We start from the raw sequence: 22,652 nt of genomic DNA on the forward strand, positions 1-22,652 counted from the left end.
TGTGTATGCGTGTTTATAATGCATAGTGACATAGTCTGTCTGCCTTCGGAACCGTCTCTATCAAACTACTGTCAATTTTTAGTCCACAAACTTGAAACTTTATACGAGATTTGAACCTGTGGAACAAAGGCGATTTTACTTTTAGCTGGTAAGAATAGCTGCTAAGAGATCCAAATTAGAAAAAAAATTAAACTTGGCAGGCGTAAGTCGATTAAACATGTTACTTCTACACATGCATAAATATACATCGATAACTTTTAACAACGTTATTCTTACGTTTTTATAGTCGTGTGGACTTGGTTCAAACAGTAATGAATAAGGCTGGAGAGCTACATGTTTTTGTTTCGATTCTAGCTGATGGTACCCAAGTTATTATTATTATTATTTTTTACTTTTAAAATCGCAACTACATTTTAGGTACAATGCAATAATCGATAGAGAATTGTCTTTGATGATAAACATGAAATCTGTATAAATTAAAATATCATAATTAAGCGAATTTTGCAACAGGGCAGTTCTGGTCAATGTGGGGGAAACCCTTCATATCAGACAATTGCTATTTATTTGAACCCTGCGAGAGTGTCCCCTTGGGGGAGCTGGTTTTCCTCCCCATATTAAAAAAAACGGCTTTGTGCCTAATTTGCTCGGTGGGGAAGCCAATAAATACAATCTCTGAGCATTTATAAAGCAATTTTTTTTTTCAGCTTTGCTACCTAATTTTCATAATACTTATACATACCAGGAACACTAATGTAAATTAAATAGCTAAATATATACTTTTATATTGTATATAAGGATAATAAGGAAACTTGAAATATTTTTAATTTGTATTTGGATTATTTCGACTAGTGTTCTCATTTTGAGAATTAATTTCCCAACGTTCCGGGGGGTAGCATTTTTTTTCCATCGGCCATGATCGGGTAGGAGTCATAAGGCTAGGACAACGGAATATTCTTTTCATTGTTGACTCTGAAGTGTGTATCCGTTAATATCTTATATGCTTTTATATAGGATGATGTGGTTCTTGGTTGATTAACTGTGTCGGATATATACCCGAGAGTCAAAACAATAAGAATATTCTGTTGTCTTAGCCCTAGTCATAAGTAATTCGAAATTCCGTGCAAAATCCAGAGTTTGACAGAAAGTCTGACAAAATACACCCGAAGAAGGCCGGAGGTTACATCGACCGGAACTTTGTGAAAGATAAAACTGAAAATGAGAGTAGTAATCTGAAGAATCCAAATATAAATCCTCAATCCTTATCGGCAAAATTCAGAAACTAAAATATTTTTTAGTGAAATCCCCGCCCCTTAATATTCCATACATTTTTTTTAATGAAATCAAACTATAATGAATATTGGTTGTGACTCAACGGGTCACAGCTCCGTCTAGTTACTACCGATCCTACTATTAGTTGGTACAAATAGGATTGCCATCAGCCATGCTTAAGATTTTTTTTTTTTTTTAATAAGTTTAGCAAAATGTATCGACCTTGGACGAACGGGTGACTGGTTGCCCGCTTTATCCTGAAAAAGTATTAATACTGTAACATGTACCACCTCCAACAGTACACAACCAATCCTTCAAGGTTAATCAGATGAAAATTATTATCCAACAGACCAAAAAAAAAAAAAAAAAACACCACCAAAACTCCCATCAAAAGCTAATTTTAGAAAACTGGAAACCCCAACCTAAATAATCGGCCACTACATAGTTCAGCGGATCATCAGAGCTATGAATGCCAACTTGTGAGGAATACAACAGCAGCGATCGACCAAATATATTGCAGACAAACTTCACCGAGATCAAAATGCACAGAACCTTCAACTGAGCGAGTAAAAACGCCTCCGGTGACCTCTACTACAACTGCGTTGATTTTAAACGGAATAATGAATATTTTTACTTTCTCATCCAGAGTGCCATTTTCACAACGTTCCGTTCAGGTGTATCTTATCGAAGTTTGGAATGTTTCTGTCGAACTTTTTACTTCTCGGGGGTAGCATGCTCTTGTTCCGTCAGCCATGACTGGATAGAAGTCCTAAGTAAATCGCAGTTATATTCTTCCTGAGAATCAAACCGCCAACCTTCAAAAGAATATCACTTTTATAATTGATATTTTTCAAGTACTCTAACCACTACACTAAGTGTTCTTGTACTTTGGGAAAAATCTATTGTAGAAGTGAGATTCTGCTGAAGGTTGAAAGTTCGATTATCAGTGGGGGCGACCGAAAATACAATTGCGAATTACTTAGACCATCTATCCAGTCATGGCTGACAGAACAAGAGCATGATACTCCCGTGAAGTAGATAAAGAGCTCTGTTCAAAATCCCGCCAAAATTCCCGGGTCTGATAGAAACCTTCCAGAGTTCGACAAGATAAACCTGAAAAAAGTCGGAGGTTACAACCACCGAAATGTGCAAATAACACTAAAGATGAGAACAGCTGTCCGAAGAATCCAAATAATACGAATAACCAATCCTGATTTAAAAAAAATTCTGAAACGAATTCTTTAGTTACGCACATCTATTAAGTAATGGATTCATCTATTAAGTAATGGATTCATCTATTAAGTAATGGATTCATATTTCCCAACGGAAATTACACATGTGACTATCGGGACCTTTGGAAATTCTACGGCGGACTCTCTTTATGTAATATATTGATGTTGGCATTCTGTGGATGGTCAGTATTTAAACGGAGACTCCCTAATATCATCGTATCTCTTTTGTTAAAACAGCAAAAGTATTTATCTGAACTAGCAGGGACGCCCGGCGTAAAATACGCTTAAATATATTTTTAATTTACGCACATTTCGTCCATTTTCTATGGATTCTTATATATTATAAAGTTGTGATTTCAAAAATAAAAATATGTATCCATATTATTTGGATGCATCAGCTAGAATCGAAACTGAAACTTATGAAGAAAATATATATTCTTCATAAGTTTTGGCTTAGGTTCTAATTATATATATATATATATATATATATATATATGGGAAAAACTGCAAATGAAGATTCGTGTGATCCGAAGCCTTGGTGGTATTTATAGCAGCTTGATTTCGGATGTTTCCCCCCTTTTGGAAAGCTGTAACGCTGGTCCTAGCTTTTCACTATCGACATTTCCCTCTATTTGAAGCATTAATGTCTACCACCGTCTTTCTCCTTTTGACTCACAAGTCTTGCCTGATACTCGTCTTTCAAGCTCTCTCATTACGTTATTAACTCCACGTGACTAAAGACGTAAATCGAATGATTTACGTTCGTCATGTATTTGTTTGTTCTAATATTCGTTTCTAGTAAAACATTTTTGGTTTTAGTTATCGAAAATTCTTTGTTATTTTTATAGATCTACTCAAGTTAAATTCCTAAAACGTCATTTAAGCATATTTGTTCTTAGGTTGCATTATTTTTTTTTTTTTTTGAAAACAAATCTAATTCAATCCATATAAGAACTTCTGGCTCAAATAATTTGACAATACCCCAGGTGTGCTAAAATGGCAGATACTTCATCAGACCAGATGAATTCTAGTCATGGGCTCCGATAAAACCAAGAGAGCACAAGATATACTAGAGCTTACTGATCAATTAGGAAAGGAAAATTAACGTTCTTAACCACTTTACTAACTCCACTTTCATCCACGCGTCTTCTATAGAGATCAAGTGTTAGGCGAGGATTTGAGAACTTTGACTGTCGTATATTGAAACAAAAGAAAGGAATAAATTCTATGATTACCCATACAAACAGAACTCTCAATCGATATTAAAATTGTTTTAAACTCAAAAGGATTCACTTTTAGTAGGAACGTATAGAGGAGAGTGCTAGAGGTGCCCAAGCACCCGCCCTTTTTACTACTGTTCTAAAAGTGCCCTTTTCAGAGGAGTGCATTATAAGTTTGTACTCAACCATTATTATACTTTTGCCGTTTTTTTTTCACTTGAGAATCTGCCCTGAAGATTTCTCTGCACGCCAGACTTTTAACTTGTATTTCTGGAGTCAAACGGATACGATCGAAGAGGCAGACAATTTTGGGAATATATTAAGATTCATACAATCGCACATATCCTATTTTCCCCCTTTTAAAAATGTTTTGTAATTGCATTCTTATTGCCGTAAGAGCAGATTAACTCTTAGTTTAAAGTTCGTCTTAGGATGTTTCTATTTTCTTTAATTTCAGACTTGCCAACTATCGGTTATTTTAAGTTCAGCTTCGTTTGGTAATTCATTATGAAGGGGCTGACACCCGACTAGCATTTGCAAATTGTAGAAATTATATTTGCATTTGAATAATTTCACAAAAGGACCTGTCAACTGGACACCTCGTTCGTGCGATTTAATTCCATTAGGTTATTTTCTTTTTGGAGATGTAGAGTCCCACGTATACGCTGATAAACCAGACAAAATAGACCACTTGGGGGGACAACATTCGATGCGTTATTGCCCAAATACAACCTAAATTAATGCGTACGGTTTGAAAATTGAGCCTTTCAGATTATACCATATACGGAGACCGTATACCCGGAATTGTATTTAAATTCTTAATCTTTGTGATAAACCTCATATTTGTACAATGAAAATTCAGGCGATTCCATATTTTAAGATAGGGATGACAGCTGAGTTATATATATATGCGTGTGAACGTGGCTCAAAAGCTAAGGAATGAGGGTGGAGAGTTGTATGTTTTGGTTTCGATTAGTCATATATATATATATTAAGTTTTGAAATCAGTACTATGTATTAGATTCAGTATAATAATCGATAGAGATTGTCTCTCTATTAATAAATACGTAATCTGCATGAATTAAAATATATGCAAGCATATTTTACAACCGGGTAACGCCGGGCAGCCTACTATTTTTATTTATTTATTTTTAAATTCGCCGCCTCTAATAAAACACTTTAGTTAATCTATTTAATTAATTTATGAAGTTCCGTTCATTTTACGACAAACGCTAAATAAATTAGATGTTATTGTAAGTCAACTGTTTCTGTATCAGTCATTTACTTTTTCGACGCGTGTATTTTCTGGAACGAGCAGCGTATTGTCGAGGACATAACGCGACGAACAGTTGTTGACCACGTGAGCAGAGAATAATTGTATTCTCTGCACGTATGCAGCTAAAAGTCAAATATTAAAATTTGGACTCGTATTTTTATTAATATGCAGGAGTTTTTTTTTTTTTTTTTTACTGTTCGTTATTTTCGTTTTGATTCTTCAAACCCAAGTTTACTCGAGTTAATTATGCAATTTTATTGATTATTTCAACTTTAAAGTTGTTAAGCTATATATCTGTAAAAGTGAGAATGTATGTTTGTGGGGGACACTTCTCAACCTATATACTCAACGAAATGTTGATCTACAGACTTGAGATTTTGTATATGGGGCATTCAAACGAAGAAAACATTTTAATCAGTATCCACCCGGCTAAAATGGCTTCTAAGGGGTAAAAATTGGAAAAATTGGTAATATGAGGGTTATCGGATTTTTATCTGTTTTCAATCGTTTAACGAATGAGAATGCGCGGATGTGAAACATGACAGCTCTTTGTTAAGAATAAGTAGGTTTGAAAGCACATTTTAAAGATCGTGGCAAGCTGGTCTAATAGTTTTGATTTCGATCTCAGTTTGAGTGTTTTTTTTGTTTTTTTTTTTACTTGCAAGAAGTGAACTGTTTAAAAAAACATCTCTCGGTTTCTGTATCAACTAAAATATATTTGTGTGCATTTACGACTGGGCAACGCCGAGCGGCTTGCTAGTAAAAACAAAACTTCTCTGAATAAGTAATATATATATATATACTAGCATTGGTGTTTGGAGGTGAATGCTGAGCAGCAAAAATAAAATAAAATAACGGTCAATTCTTTTAGCTTTGACCCCTATTATGACCCCCTTAACATTTATTGTTTTGGGGTCAAATCAAGTTATTAAGTTAGATCCATGTCCAAGGAACCTATATCTAAAATTTCAAATATTTAGACCCCAAAATTGTCGGAGTTTGGTAGAGTTCTCAAAGGTCAAATCGTTGAACTTTGATCCCTTAACAGCCAAATTTCTGGCCGAAAACCGATTACATAGATTTTCCCAAATCTTAATACCCTGTATATCAAATTTCGAGTCAGTAGACTAAAAATTGACAGATTGCGTATGGAAATGTGTACAGGCAGACACGCTCGCTTATATATATATGTATATATATATATGTATATATATATATGTATATATATATATATATATTAATTAAAAATTAAAGTGTTTGCATATCCATAAGATTAAAAAAAAATTGATTTTTTTTTCTCTACTCCAGAACAAAACATTTTAATATTTTCTATTTAGTTGAACAGTTATGAATAATTCATTTTCAAGAACTGCACACCTTTCTTTCTTTCTTTTCAGGATTTTAAGCTAAACAACCTCAAGTAGAAAATGTATTTACAGGTAAGTTGACAATTTTCCTCTCGTGTTTTGTTAATCCTTGCTTTGATGTGGTTAGCTTACATCGAGTTATTTTGTGCGACTGTTATTAGGGATTCAGTTTTTCTGTTTAAGTTTCCTTTCCCAGGTGGGTTCATTTATCTGGTTAGGTTTCCATGTTCACGTGGGTTGGTTAATCTTTTCTTTGTCATCCTTATGAATTGTCCGTGTAATTTTTTTTTTTTTTTGCAATTTTTTTCTGTCTTGTCTTATCCGTTGTCTTGTTATCATGTCTCTTGCTATGGTATTCTGAATTAGGTATTTTCCTCATTCTTCTTTTTTTTTTTTTCGTGCCATTCACACTCTTCTACAGGGTGGAACGATAAAGTTGTCGCCCTAAAGAAAACAACACTACAGCTTTATTTTAAAACTTTTATTGAAAAAAATAAATTCAGCTATCTTGATTATGTAGTAGAGCTGATATCTATTCAATGTAGCTGCCTTCAGCTTCAATCACCATACGATTACAGAAGTGGGAGCATGCCTTTTCAACAAACGCTAGCGGGAGCTCGGCGAATACTTGGCGGATGGTAGCGATCAGGTTGACTTTGATGTTATGGGAGCTCATGTTGGTGATGTTTTCGATGTATGACCAAATGAAGTCGTCCAGCGGGTTCCGGTCGAGGGAGGAGTGTGGCCAGTGAGAGAAGGGTAAAAAATCGTAGTACTCTTTCTGAAGCCAAGCCTGGATCTCTTTGAATTTGTGAGCCGGCGCCGACTCCTGCTGCCACGCCCAGGGTTTACCAGCGGGCACCTAATTACACCAGGGGATCACCACACTCTTCAACACATTCAGATACACTTTGGTGTCGACTTTCAAGCCGATTTCGAAGATGTGAGGGGGCACGATGTGACCCTCACTTGAAACCACACAAGACCATAACCAGTGGCCGTCCGATACGTTGAGCTGTGCTCTCGAGCACTGAGCCGTCCGAATTTGCATTTTGAGGGTGCTGGCAATGGTCCTGTTGTCATAACTTAGATCAGAAGAGAGCATGAGTTGTACAGTGGCGCATCCCCGATCTCGCTCGTTAAACATTGTCACTTTCAGACATGATAGAAGATTCCTATAGCTCTTAGGATTTGTACACGACTGGCTAACTAGTAGATGGTCTGAAAAAAAAAAACGATTTTCATCAAACTGAAATGGAATCATGTCGTCTTTTCTATGGCGACAATTTTATCGTTGATTAAAGCAGTATTCCAAATATTTGAAATTATCAGGGTTCAGTTTCATATCCCGTATCGTTTCACAGATACGGTTCGTGTGAGATCATCGAAGTTGAGCAACGTCGAGCCTGGTCAGTACCAGATGGGTGACCAGTTGTAAGATAATGTCGACACCTCCCTGCAAGAACAGCAAACACCGAACGTCATCTTCCCTGACCCGTATATACAACCCACTAGGGATCGTTTGTGAATTTCATATTCCCGTGACGCTTGCTCCTTCGGAAGAAGCCGGTTCAACTCACTTAGTGCCTCTGCGTTATAATTTCTTAGCTATATCTGAAGAAGTTCGGGGTTGCATCTGCCGAAATGTTTTGTTTGATGAGAATAGTAGTCCGAATAATTCAAACTGTTAATCAATTCGAAAATTCAGTACATTGTCATCAACATCTATAATGTAAACCCGAAAATTTTATTGTTGATATTCGTTTATTCGATAATGGTAAAATCTTGTATTGCTAAAAAGATGCATCCGCCTATTTTATATAATTATGAAATTCTGTGGACTCCCCGGGCGTCCTTGCTTGCTTGAATCTTATGCGCCACTTTCTTATTTCGCTCCCAATATGCTCAACTCAAGATAGGGATCATTTATAGCCATTCACTTACAGTACTGTTTCTCTGTATCACAGCTTTTCAGTGTGGCTAGACGACCAACTACCCCCAGCCAGAATTGAAACTCGTTAGCGCTTTTAACCGTCAAGTTATTTGGTTGCTTCTAAGATGGACCTGCGAAATTACAATGTTTAAACATTGTCCAAACGCCTAAGCTCTATTTGTTTACACAAAGAGCATTTCTATGCTAGTGGCAGTTTATCTTGCTCCATAAGATAGGGAATATATATATATATATATATAATGCCTGCTTCCCACCGAACTACAACTTGGATGTCTTAAAGTCCAACGTCAACAAATCCTTAATGAACCGCCCCTTAAGTAAACACTTCATCAAATCTCCACACTAACGTAATGTACTTGCAATAACCCTTATCCCTGAGTGGCTTCCGGGCCTTGATAAGTGGTGATCACTGTATATATATATATATATATATATATATATAAACCCATTTAAATTTAGATAAAACGATTGCACGATTTTTTCGTAAAGAATCGTCGGATTCGATATCGATAGATAGATAAGTGTTTTGGTTTCGATTCTAGCTGATGGCACCCAAGTCGTATTTCATTTTAAAGCTTTTGAGTTCACTACTATATATTAGGTACAATATAATAATCAATAGATTGGCTCTATAATAATAAATACGAAATCTGCATGAAGTAAAATATCATATTTAAGCGTATTTTACGACTGGGCAACGTCTAGCAACGTGCAATATATTATATAAATGGTTTTGAGTTTGTCGGTTCAAATGCAAACTGCAACATGTGATTGGTTCACAAAAAATGAAGAGGTATTTATTTATTTATTTTTTATTTATTTTTTTATATTTTTTATTTTTTTTTATTTTTATTTATTTTTTTTTTACGAGGTTAAAACGGGTTCGAATCGTACGTAAGTCTAAAGGTTTTTTGTTTTTTTTTAAACCTAGATACGTGTTTTATAAGTTTCAAGAACTAGCGGGGAGGGGCGTAGGACTTTGTCCGGCTCTATCTGGTCGTAAAATACGCTTAAATATGATATTTTAATTTGTAAAGATTTCGCATATATTATTATAGTCGTGATTTCAAAAGTAAAAACAAAGTATTTGGGTGCCATCAGCTAGAATCGAAACCAAAAGCAAAACTGTAGCATTCCAAGCTGGTGACGTTACCACTGCACCAACATTACACACATACGAACTGATTAAAAATAAACTAAGAGGAATGTACAAAATGTATAAATATTTTTTTTTCAATTTTGCCCCGTATTTGACCACTTAAAAAACTATGGCTAAAAACGCATAAAAAAAAACCGTCCATAAAAAATCCAATCATTTGAGCCCCCTAGCGCCGCTCTACAAATTTTAGTTTCTGAAGAGATAGTTTGAAAATATGGAGACACATATAAACATATTGAGTTTTATAAGTTAGATAAGGATTCATATATTGAACTAGCCAAATACTCACCCCTGGTCAGGTTCACCTGGTTAATAAAATGAATTCACGGAACAGAATTATTTTACTCCCCCCCCGCACACCATACAGTACATACGTACTTGCGAAGACTAAGCTATATATGCATGCTGTTAAATCTTGTATTTAGAATCCTTGTTCTATTTTTATCAACATCCATTCAATGGATTTATAGACTTCGTAGCCTCGTAGGAGATGTCCTTTTCTCCTCCTTGCAACCTCTATCTCACAGAAGAGATGTTGCCAGCTTGTCTCTGATGTATCGTTATTTTCATGGAAAGTGTTCAACTGAGCTTCAATCTATGGTCCCCCCTCGCCAAACTTTCACAAGAAACATTCGCCTAGCTGTAAACACTATCAATAATTTCCCCCACTCTTTATCTGTGCCTAAACCTAAACGTAGATTCCATGAACAAAGCTTCTTTCTTAGAACTGCACGCCTGTGGAATCGTCTTCCGTTTTCCTGCTTTCCGGCTGACTACAATATGGTTGTGTTCAAGTCTAAAGTAAATAAGTTCTTGATGAGCCGTTCCATATAAGTTATTAAATTTACCAAATTTTCATTACTAATGATTACTTTATTGACCAATTTCTACTGTACACTCTTAAACCCTTATCCTTGAGTGGCCTCTGGGCCTTGATAATGTGGTGATGCCTTTGTAAAAAAAAAAAAAAAAAAAAGATTTTTAATATAGAAAAAATTCTAGGATTTTAATCTTTAGGGTTTTTAAGAAATTAAAAATACAAAAAATATTTTCAGTTAGTGTCTAATAATTAAGTGTCGAGTTTCATTAAAAATAGGAAATATGTGATTTTTTTTTCAAATAGATTATGCCATTATCATTAATATTTTCAACATTTCCACCCCGTTACTGAGGGGGGGGGGCTAATAACTCTTTCGAATAATTCAAAGGGGTGGAAACATTAAGAATATTAATTGTGGCTAATTTTTCTGGTTAAAATTGGAAATATCTGAATTTTCTGATCAACACACACCTCCAATCACCCGGGCAACGTCAGGAACCCAGGCTAATCTATAATATAAATCTCACTTGTCTGTTTAAATGTATGTATGTATGTATGTATGTATGTTTGTATGTCTGCCTAAAACTTTCGACAGAGGCGACGGATTTTCACGAGATTGGTATCGTTTTGAAGTTCGACACTTCGGGCGATAAATTTCGAGAAATTGGCTAAACACATAAATTTCTTCACCCTCAATTAAGCACTTTTCTACAGAGAGGGGGGGGTCGCCTTTTCTCCGATATTCTCGAAAGTCATCCCCTCTTTTCGATTGACTAGCCTTAATTTGAACTTTTGCCACTTCCGGTTTGGCGATGGACACAACAGCAAAGACGTAATGTTTTTTTTTGTTTTTGTTCTTTTTCACGTCCCCCCCCCTTCACAGTGCGGGTTCGAACAACGAACCATCGGAAACTGTTCTGTCTACTGCAAACCAGTCACCTCTCAAGACTTGTTTAAAACAACGAACCATCTAAAACTTTTATGAAACTAAACATGGCTTACACTGCTAGACGTACTACCACTTCTTTATTTTATTTTTTGCTCAACACACACCTCATACACCCGGGCGACGACGAAGACCCAGCTAGTTAATAGTAACTGAGAAAAAATAAAGATTTTTTAAAAAGATTTCTGCACAGGTCTTCCTCTATCGTCTTTTCCCCTTGACTGGTATTTTCGTTGATCCCTAATCACTATTCAATGCAATACAAATTTGTATATAACGCGACCGCATTCTTCCAACCGTCGATCGTATTTGCCGGTAGGAGTTCTGGGCTGTTTTGATCTCCCTCACTGGCTAAATTGCTTGGATATCCTCGACATGTGGTTTGCGTCCTGGCCTTGATTTTCCGACTTATCTGTTATAACAGTGTTGCGTCCTTAGATGAGCAGCACATCCCATTTTATTTCTTTTCGAGAATTAGATTTCCGTCCACAGATGCATAGAAATTTCGTAGGTTGTTTTTTTATTTTATTTATTTATTTATTTATTTTTTTACTCGTAATCCGTTGTTCAGTCTGTCGTTTTCAAATAATTCAAGTTTGAACCTGACCCTGGATATGACCTTAAACTATATCTGATGGCGAGGCTCCAGCTTGCGGGCTTTGGGGAATGTGGAGCCACCCTTTAATTGCCGTTGCTCACAGGTCCACTCTGACCCGGAGTGGTAGAACCTGTTAGGGTCCCAACTATGGGTCAAATAGAAACTGACTTGAAAAAAACAAAAACAAAAATATTCTATTAAAAAATTGTTTTCAAAATAACTGGATTCGGCATTAAATGACCTGGAAAAGGGTTGATATGCCGTAAAACAAAAGCAAGCAACCAACCAACACCAATTTTCATCCTCCTCCTCCTCCTCCTCCCTCTCTTTCGGTGAATATTAAGGACATTTTCGTGTATTTTTCTGTGTAGCATATGTTTTACAAACTCTGGATTGATGACCCGACGAGTTCATTTGGTCTTTCCTAATGGCTTCCGTCTTTCCAGGTGTTGCTGGTCGATTCCCAGCCGCCATTCAGTCTATTCCTGAAAGTCAACGAACCAGCCATGTTATATATATATATGTGTGTGTGTGTGTGTGTGTGTGTGTGTGTATGCGTGTGTGCATGTATGCAGATCAAAACCAACGTCCGCCCATTACACGCGTCGTTTCTGTCGGGCATGTATTGCTTTTATTTATGTTTTGATTTATTTAGGTGTTCACCATCGCCATAAACATCAAAGAGATCTGGCGTTTTAAAAACGGTTTTCCTATATGGTCTTTTTAACAGATGATGGCGACCGAGGTCTACCCACTACACGTATCGTTTTTATTTATGTATTAATTTATTTAGATTGATTTGAACATCTCTCTCTCATATATATATATATATATATATATAGAAAGGCAAATGCGGCGCGCGCATTTCTGTATGTCTCCAAAAGGCTTTTTTCGCCGACGGTCCCGGGGGGTTACTATCGCTTAGAAGTGTTTATATATCCCCTAGATAATAATATCTACGATTTGGGAACGCGGGTCGCGTCTAGATTTATTTACATCGATTTTTACAAAATTTTTGCTATTTCAGCGCATCTTGCGTTCGTTCAGCTTTTTTGTATAAAACCGAAACTAATTTAAAGCTAAGAATTGTTCCCGGCAATCGTACCGAGGGAACGTCCAGTAGCAATTAGCTTTGTTCAATGTGGAGTCAAACTCCTTATATCAGACAATTGCTATTCGATCTGGATAATTCTCTTTTTATGGGGAGCTGGTTTCCCCCCCCCAAACATCTTGGGGAAACAACCAGCCAAAGTTGGGTAAACAAACCCAAAAGTTAACTCCGCTACTTCTATTTGACCTCATTAATGAGGTCAAATACAAGTAGCAGAGTTAACTTTTATTGCGGGCACGTGTCAATTCTGTTTTTAATAGGAAAATAAATTCAAACGTGTTTCAGTTGCTCTTTGTCGGCCGAGCGGGTGATGTGTCAGGTTCTTTGCACATTTCTTTTCCACCTTCGTCTCAAGGCTTTGGGTTCGGTCCTAACAACTTACCAAAACTGTTTTTTAAGCCCCCCCCCAACACAGACACCCGGACAATGATTTTTTAAGAAGTTTTAACATTGTTTTTTTTTATATATATGTTTCGATTCCCCCCCCCCCCCGCCCAACACGCACATCTCTAAACACCCGGGCAACGCCGGGTACCTCCGCTAGTGAATAGATAAAAGCAAATTAAAGTAATTCCATTGAACCCATCATCACCATCGTCGTTTTACATTTCGTGTGTGTTGGGTTTGTTATTTATTTATTGTTGAGGCTCTGGTGAACAGCGTGTGTCTGGAGCCGTATAACTGGACTCCCACTACCTTGAGGGTAAAGGTTCCTTAACCAAAGGCTAAGGGTAATGGAACCCTGACAAATCTCCAGAGAAACTTAGGCCCTGTCAGGCCCTGGAGTGGAGAGGGTTCCCGTAAGCCGTGGTAAAGGCAACCCCTTTAGGAGAAGCAAATCCGATTTTCAAAAATCATAAAGTGGAAGACCAGTACCCGCATTAATCTTGTCTTCAGTTTGACTTGTTGCTGGCTATCTTGCTCTTGCTTGTTGCTGGATCTCAACATTTTGAACCGAGAAAGAGATTTAGCTGTTGTACAAAGCTAAAACACTGTAATAACCTCTTTGTACAGATGCTCCCTCAAGCATTTGTTTACAAAAAAAAAAAAAAGAAAAAATTCCTGTGGCGATAGAAAAGCTGTGACGCATATAGGCCTGACAGGTTGGAAGCATGTAATAACTGATCTGCACACAGGCGACAAAAGGCCTATCCTTACATCGCTTTTCACAATAATACTTATAAGGATAGCACTGTTCACTCAAGAATTTGGGAGGGGACAAGAAAATGCGTCCTAAACAAAGCTGCCTTTGACTTTCGGCTGACGGCTGTCTATATTAACAGGAACAGAAGATATTGTAAACGACACCCAGTCCAATTCTGTGTCTGGAATGTTAGAACACTTATTGACAATAGTAAAAGACTAGAACGGAAAACTGCAATTTTGGATAAGGAATTGCAAAGATACAATGTAGATATTGCTACATTCTCTGAGACGCGTTTTGCGGATGGAGATACAACTGGTTGAGCGTGAGTCGAGCTACACGATTTTCTGGCCTGGTAGATCTGAAAAGCAGAGGCGTAAGGCTGGTGTGGGCTTTGCGATTAAGAACTCCTTAATTGACAAGATCGAGCAGCCAGTTGGCATAAATTACCGTACAATAAGATTAAAAATCCCCCTTGCTGCTGGTCGTTACATGAATGTTCTTTCTGTTTATGCGCCGACTCTTACTTCGTCTGAAGACGATATTATTTCCTTTTATCATATGCTTAGATCTGTTATCACCGGTTTATCAAGTGGTGAGGGTTTTGTGGTTCTTGGTGACTTCAATGCACGAATCGGATCAGACAATGAGTCTTGATCTCCACTGGGTCCGTATGGCATTGGCGGAGTCGATTCAGATGGTCTACTGCTCCACCGTCTTTGCAATGAACCAAATATTGTTATTATCAATACTTTTTCTCACCATATAAACACAAGGAGACCTGGTTCCATGCCTATTTGCTTGATTACATACTGTGTAGACGTGGTGATCTTGGAAATTTTTTCAAAGTTAGAGTAATGCGTGGTGCCGACTGTGATACTGATCATATAATGGTCAGAGCAAGTTACAATTCGCAATAAAAGCCGTTTCAGTAGAGTCGGTGCCTAAACGTATTGAAACCAAATTGAAGGATCCAGGTGGATTTCTCAGATTGGGAGTCAGTAAGATATGTAATATACAAAAGCTGTTGAAGCTCTTGGATTGAAGGTTCCCCAAAACTTCGAGATTGGTTTTCTTTAAAGTTCAATCTAACTAATATTCAAATTAATTTGAAGCGGAAAGCTTATTTGAATCTGTTCACCTCTGAACAGGCCAGCTTTCGCTGCCCACTTCTCTCTATATAAATACAGTGTGTGTATATATATATATATATATATATATATATATATATATATATATAGGTATTATGTGTGTGCGTATAGTTATTATGTATGTATGTATATATTTATATATGATACTTTTATATCAATTAGCACGTTTCCCTGGATTAAACACTTTATCTATATCTTGTGCCTAATTTGCTCAGTGGGGGAGCAAATAAATACCATCTTTATATGCGAGAATATGTGTGATGACATTTCTCAACCTATATACTTAACGATTTTTTTATCTACAGACTTGAAGCTTGTATGTAGGATATTTTGATGTGTGGAAAAATTTAACTAATTTTTATCCAGAATAAGTAGAATTGGAAAAACTTTAAAGATCATTGCAATCTGGCCGATTGGTTATCGTAATTAACTTTCTTTAAATTTTCATTTCGATTTCAACTGGAGAATTTTTTTATTTTGCTTACAAGAATTGAACTGTTTAGAAAATACATAATGCTTGCATTCACATTTTTTTTTTAATGAATTTAATGTTACGTTTATTCCTGGGCAACGCTGGGCAAATCTGCCAGTTTTATATATAATTTGTTTGAAAATTTTTAGTTCATATTTTTAAGCTCTCATTAATGAACTTTGTGTAGGATATATGTAATTATCATGAATTTTAATCTAATTAAATCTCGCTAAACATTTACTGGTAAGGTAGGTTCATACTTCAAGTCTCAACAGTTTCGTGAGGTCAAACCTGCCAATACTTTAATGTAATAATAAAAACACTCGGTAAAAACTAAAAATAAGTCTGACGCAACTAAACGTATTGGATTAATAAAATTCTAATTATGTACTTTTAACGACACATTCGAAAACCGTAAAATTATTTTTTAAAAAATGAAAAAAAAAATGTGAAGACACCGTACTTTGGGATAATTGCGTGAAGTCCGGGGTAATTGAGCTAACTAGCTAAAAGTGCTTTTGACAACCACGCATATAAAGAGCACTTTTTTTAGTTGGCGCTATTACCCCCTCCCCCCGGATTTATATTTAATTCATTACAAGGTGGAACAAAGAAAGTGTCGTCCTAAAGAAAGCAACAATAGAGTTTTATTTTAAAACTTTTATTGAAGAAATCAATTCAGGTAACTTGATTATTGTCTCTCGGATGGGTATATTTGCTGATGACACAACGCTCTATAACAGACACAAGGGGAAAACGAATGAAGTATCTAAGGGAATGGCAGAAACATTAGAGGCTGACCTCCAATCTGTAGTGGAATGGGGAAAAATGGATGCGGCCAAGACCAAGCTTATTTTAGATAATTACAATAAACCTTCTCAACCACCAAAAGCTATGGTTAAATAGACAATTCCTGAAAGTACTTCTTTCAAACTCTTCGGCTTAAATTTTGCAAGGAACATGAATTGGAACAGATACATTGAGAGCATTGCCAAGGCTGCTGCGAAGAAGGTAGGCTCTCTCTATTATGGAAAACAGTTACTTTCGCCTGAAAGTATCATGTACCTCTACAAGGCCACCAATCGCCTATGTATGGAGTATTGTTGTCACATTTGGGCTGGTACATCTGCTACTAGTCTCTCACTACTGGACAGCGTTCAAAAGAGAGTCGTCAACCTGATAGTCTCCTGAATTGTCATCTAGGCTTCAACCTCTGTCCCACCGACGAAATGTTGCATCACTCTGCCTGTTTTACAAGTATTTTAATGGTGAATGTTCGAACTACAAGCCCTTGTACACCCTCGACGTAAATACCCCCGACAAGCAGCAAAGTCCCACCTCTACACAATAGAGATCTCTAGATGTAAAAAATCCTTCTACTCTAATAGTTTCTTCTCCAAAATGCTAGACTTTGGAACTCCTTTCCGGGTTCCTGCTTCCCCAACTGTACTGACATGCAGAAGTTCAAGTGTAATGTGAACAGACATTTTGCTGCTCAACTCCCTACATAGTATCCCTGCAACTTATGTCCATGATAGTATCCCCCTACATCAAAGTAGCAATGTGCCTTGTTTGGGGTGAAAATGTAATAAAAAATAAAAAATGAGCCAGAAATATGTAAAACAATAAAATGTTTACAATGGTGTTTAATAAAATAGGATTGGAATGTTTGGTTTTAATAAACAAAGATACATGACAAAAGACCAGGTAAAGGGTCTTTAGTTACGTAGATACATGCCGTAATGAATTTAGACACCTTGGAAAGTTTGTTAGTATTCAGTCTGTAACGGGCGGCCGAGAGAGAGTCGACAAACGGGATGGCAACCAAAAAAAAAAAAAAAAGCCAGAAGTAGTTTAAAATGGTCACATTTGTCCTGTACTTTTTCAATATTGCGCAGTGTAATCAATTCTCATCTCAAAAATTCAGAAAACTTTTAAATGTTTGTCCCTCCCCCGCATATAGCACGTTATGCAGCTGTACATATTCAATGCTATATCTACTTCAATTCATCGATATCTTCAGATTACTATTCTATTGTTTTCGACAGCAGAAGCGTGTCCGATTTAAAAAAAAATGAATACACAAAATGTGAGTCAGAAAATTAAAGGTCTAACAAGAAACTACATATTTTTCTTCAAAATAATCCTTCCTAGAGGCTAATTAATCCTGCATGAATCGAGCATCAATTTTTGAGTGACATAAGAGATTCAAGGAAAGCAGGGAGTCTGTGAGGAATGATGAGGGGTATGGGATGAGTAAGGAAGTCAGAACACTGGAGTTGAGTGGCCAAATAAATAATTTAATGAATGAGGACCGTCGTAAGAAATAAGTGCATTTTAATGTCCGTGTAGGAATAGTACACACAATTATTCGCGAGAAACTGAAGTTGGTCAGTGGCATATCCACCAGGACAATGCACCAGTCCACAACTCTATCCTTGTCACAGGCGATTTGATGAAGATGGATATCATCACCTTCTCTATGCTATCTGTGACTTTTGGTTATTCCCTAAGCTCAGGGAAAACCTTAGAGGCTGTCGTTATGAGACAGTTGAGGAGATGAAAAAGGCTGTGACGAGGTTCAATGGCACGCTCACATAAAGAGGACTTCCAGAAATTGTTGGAATGATACAAAATGTGCATTGCAGCGGGAGGAGATTACTTCGGGGGGGAATAGTTTCATGTGTGTATAATTAATAACAGTGCCCATACGGAAAAGTCTGGAAACTTATTGAAGGCACCTCGTATTTGAAATATGTTATTTGATATGTACTTCGGATCTTGTTGATAGTACTGGTAGTCCTGATAGGAAAGGTAGGGTGTCAAAGTGATCATTCATAAAATAAAGATGCCTTCATTACTAGGTGGCGACCTCACTCCTTAGTTTTGTTATATAAATACCCTCGTTGTTTCCTTATATTAAACTCTTTCGCTGACACACATGGTTTTGTTATCCTCTTTCAAATATAAACAAAAACTTTGTTATCCTCTCTTTCAAATGTTATCCTTTCAAATATGTTATCCTCTCTTTCAAAATCCTTTCAAATATAAGCAATAACTTTGTTATCCTCTCTTTCAAATGTTATCCTTTCAAATATAAACAATAACTTTGTTATCCTCTCTTTCAAATGTTATCCTTTCAAATGTTATCCTTTCAAATATAAACAATAACTTTGTTATCCTCTCTTTCAAATGTTATCCTTTCAAATATGTTATCCTCTCTTTCAAAATCCTTTCAAATATAATGTTATCCTCTTTTCAAATAAAATCCTTTCACATGTTGGTTGGTTGTTTTTGTTTTACGGCATATCAACCCTTTTCGGGTTATTTAATGCCGACTCCAAAGATTTTGAAGAAAATTGTTTTAATATAATATATTTGTTGTTTTCAAGTCGGTTTCTATTTAACCCATAGTTGGGACCCTAACAGGTACTACCACTCTAGGTCAGAGTGGACCTGGGAGTAATGGTAATTAAAGGGTGGCTCCACACTCCCCAAAGCCCACAAGCTGGGGCCTCACCACTGGATATAGTTTAAGGTCATATTCAGGACCCCCATTGAGGGACTTTTACCCTCTGCAGGGGGCAGTCGGTGTATTCTAATGCCCTGCCGACAGGGCCTCAAATATAATGTTATCCTTATTTCAAATATGATGTTATCCTCTTTTTCAAATGTTATCCTTTCAAATATAAACAATAACTTTGTTATCCTCTCTTTCAAATATAAACAAAGAACGATTGATATGTTTTCAGTATCAACCTTATTCACCTCCAATCAATTTTAATGCACAGTATAATATAGTTTAATAAATATAACAAGCAGAAATTCCACGGTAGTTGAAAATTTTTAAAACATAAATAAAATGAATAAAAATAAAACAAATAACGAAGAATTTAAAACCTTTTTTTTTTTTTTTTAGCAAATTCATTTTTAACCTTATAAAGCTAAAAAGATTAAAAAAAGTTTGATTTTTTTTTTCCAATAGAAATCCGGCACACAATACATTGTTCTTTTTTTTTCTGAATATTTTTTTATATAAATTATAAAGAAAAATAGTCAATTAACTTGCATATTTTTTTTAAATTTTAAAAAGAAACTATAATAAAAAAATTAGTCACCTCTCAACATGACTTTTTTTATTATAAAATAACCAATTTGAAACCGTAAACAGACAGCTATGTTTTTTGAAAAATTTTTGGACAGAAAATTGTTTTTAATGTGAGGAGGTAAATTGTTTCTCATTAATTAATGTTTGATTCTTTTTTGTGACACTGAACGTACAGACATCTAAATTAATATTTAGATAGTTTGCCATCATAAAAACACACGCACATGCCTCTTACGTATTTTATTCTGCTCGAATGGATCAGAGGGGACTGCACATTGCATTGTTATAATGACTGAATTTGTGCATTTATGACCTGAAAATGTCATCGCTGTTGAAGATATTGATGGTTTGAGACTCTAAGAAAGCAAGCCCCCCCCATCATGTGTGTGCATCAGAAGCAGATACGTTAGTGTATTCTGGGCAAAAGTACATAGAGAACGGTGATGACTGTAAAAATAAATTCTGGAGCACGAAAGGTAGCTCGTTTTAATGGTATCACTCCTGTTTTTGTAACTCTTTAACTTTTGACGTAAAAAATAGGAGGCTTCACTTTTGGAACAAACCTAGTATAATCTCTATATCTATAAAAGTGTGTGTGTGAAAGAGCGGGTACAGTTCTCAACTTATACACTCGACAAATGTTCGATCTATAAACTTGAAATTTAGTATATTGGTATTCAGACATATGGAAAACTTTTTAAAATCCATTTTCATCCGGTAAAAAGCTGCTAGGGGGTCCAAATTGAAAATTTGATACGTGGGGGTGGGGGGGTCATCAGATTTTTATTTGTTTGTGAACTGTTTCGCGAATGCGCATGCGTGAATCAATAACGTGACAGAATACTTATGTTAAGAATAAGTAGATTTGAAAACACTTTTTAAAAATCGTGTTAAGCTGGCTTAATGATTATCGTACTTGACTCACTGTCTTTTGGTTTTGATTTCGATCTCGGCTCGGGTACTTTTTTTTTTTCACTTACAAGAAGTGAACTGTTTCGAAAAAAATACACTACTCGCATACATATGTCTGCTTTTTTTTTTACTTCATTTTTTACAAAGGGGAATTCAACGTTACGTTTAGTACGTACATCACGTCTGTTCATAATAAATAAGAATTCTGAAGTGATTAAAATATAAAATTTATGCGTATTTTACGACCGGGTAACGCCGGGTTGCTTGCTAGTAATTAAAAAAATGAATTAAAAGTATATATAAAAAAAACTAAGTGTTATCCAAGTAAACATAATTGATTGCAATTATAAAGTAAAAAAAAAAAAAATTAAACAAAAGGTCGCTTAAATAAATTTCTAGACTGTTTCGCATGAGCACTTATTGATAGTACACATGAAACTCTAGTGTGCGTAATATATATATATATATATATATATATATATATTATATAATATATATAGTAAGTTATAAAATATGTATTTTATAACTTACTAACTAGCTTTACGTACTTATTGAGCACTGCTGAAGTAAATACTTAGTTTACGCATAAATTTATACTTTCGTATATTAATTTATGTGAGTAAATGAAGTAGTTATATATTATATATACATATATAAGTAGTAGCGTATGTCTGTGTGTACAACTCTCCTACAGCCCACACCAGTGAACTGATCATAACCAAACCTTATATGATGGTCCTCCACCTAAGGATGGTGCACATTGTTTTTCTAAGGTCATGGTCATAGTCTATGTATATACACCCTCCTACAGCCCACACCACTGGACCGATCATGAGTAAACTTGGCATGATGGTCTCAGACCTAGGGATGATGAACACCATTTTTCAAGGTCAGTGGTTAAGGTCATATTTGGTTTGTCTTTTCATAATCTCCTCCATCTTTGTGTGATCCATCTCTAGTTCGGTGAGTTTATGAAAAGACGTACCAAATATGAATTTAACCCTTGATCTTGGAGAACTTAACATTGCGTTTAATGCCGGCAACGGCGGGTATATTTGCTAGTACCATGTTCAGCGTTGCTTAACTTCGGTAATATAACGGGAGAGGGTGCATTTGGAAATTCCAGGTGCTTGGCTTCTCTTTGCCACTGAACTCTAGCAGTGCCGATTCAGGAGAGATGTTGTTGGAGATTGCGCAACCGTTGTCTCACAATAACACGCGCTTCCACCCTTACATGGGATATCCATTGTCTTCCGAGATTGAACGGAGGCATCGATTTACTAAGACACAAGGCCGACTTTTAATGTGGGAAAACCGAACTCCCCGTAATAGGATAACTCTGGATTGTGACAAAATTTAAAACTGCGTCGTCTTAGTGACCATTCGACCATAGCCCTTGAATCTCTGGAGGGTCATAGGCCATCTACAGCTTTTGTAGATGCTTTTGTAGCGAGGAGTTTTTTTTTTTTTTTTTTTTTTTTGTTTTTTTTTTTTTTTTCGGGGTGAGGGTGTTGGCCCCACGTCCAACCTTCCCAGAAGGTACATAACAGCACCTAGCCTTCCCAAATGGTCACCAATATGGTACTGACCAGGCTCAACGTTGCGTAACTTCGGTGATTTGACGAGAACCAGTGTGTCAACGTGATTGTGCCGTACTCTTAGTGAGAGCAAAGGAAAAATGTAATATCAGAACAGATATTACACTTTTGGTTTTAAGTTGAAAGAATTGATTTAAATATTCGAAACACACGTCTCAAACACGTTTTATAACATGTGTCTATACCTCGTCATTCAGATCAGTGTTTCTCAACGGAGACCTTGATTTGGGCATCCAGAGGAAAATATATGGGAGTTAGCATCCTATGGGTACTCTACAAATGTAGAGTTGTAGAATCGTTGTGGTAGACATCAAT

General features: G+C 36.1%; 1 protein-coding gene across 4 annotated transcripts in view; it reads left to right on the plus strand.

The window, feature by feature from the left end:
• The window catches only part of LOC145263819 (uncharacterized), a 99,482-nt gene that overhangs the window by 23,357 nt on the left and 53,473 nt on the right, over nt 1–22,652 (plus strand). For 2 of the 4 annotated variants that reach the window (XM_080120882.1, XM_080120883.1), the window contains exon 2: nt 6,395–6,436. In XM_080120882.1, coding sequence (XP_079977008.1) covers nt 6,425–6,436 — 12 coding nt within the window. In that variant the 5' untranslated portion in view covers nt 6,395–6,424. Of the gene's footprint in view, nt 1–5,284; nt 5,465–6,394; nt 6,437–22,652 lie in introns of those variants that run through there. The other 2 variants (XM_080120884.1, XM_080120885.1) reach the window with 2 other exon arrangements.

Source organism: Euprymna scolopes, chromosome 39, assembly GCF_053919585.1.
Source record: "Euprymna scolopes isolate OS-2025 chromosome 39, ASM5391958v1, whole genome shotgun sequence".
NCBI classification, from domain to species: Eukaryota; Metazoa; Mollusca; class Cephalopoda; order Sepiida; family Sepiolidae; genus Euprymna; species Euprymna scolopes.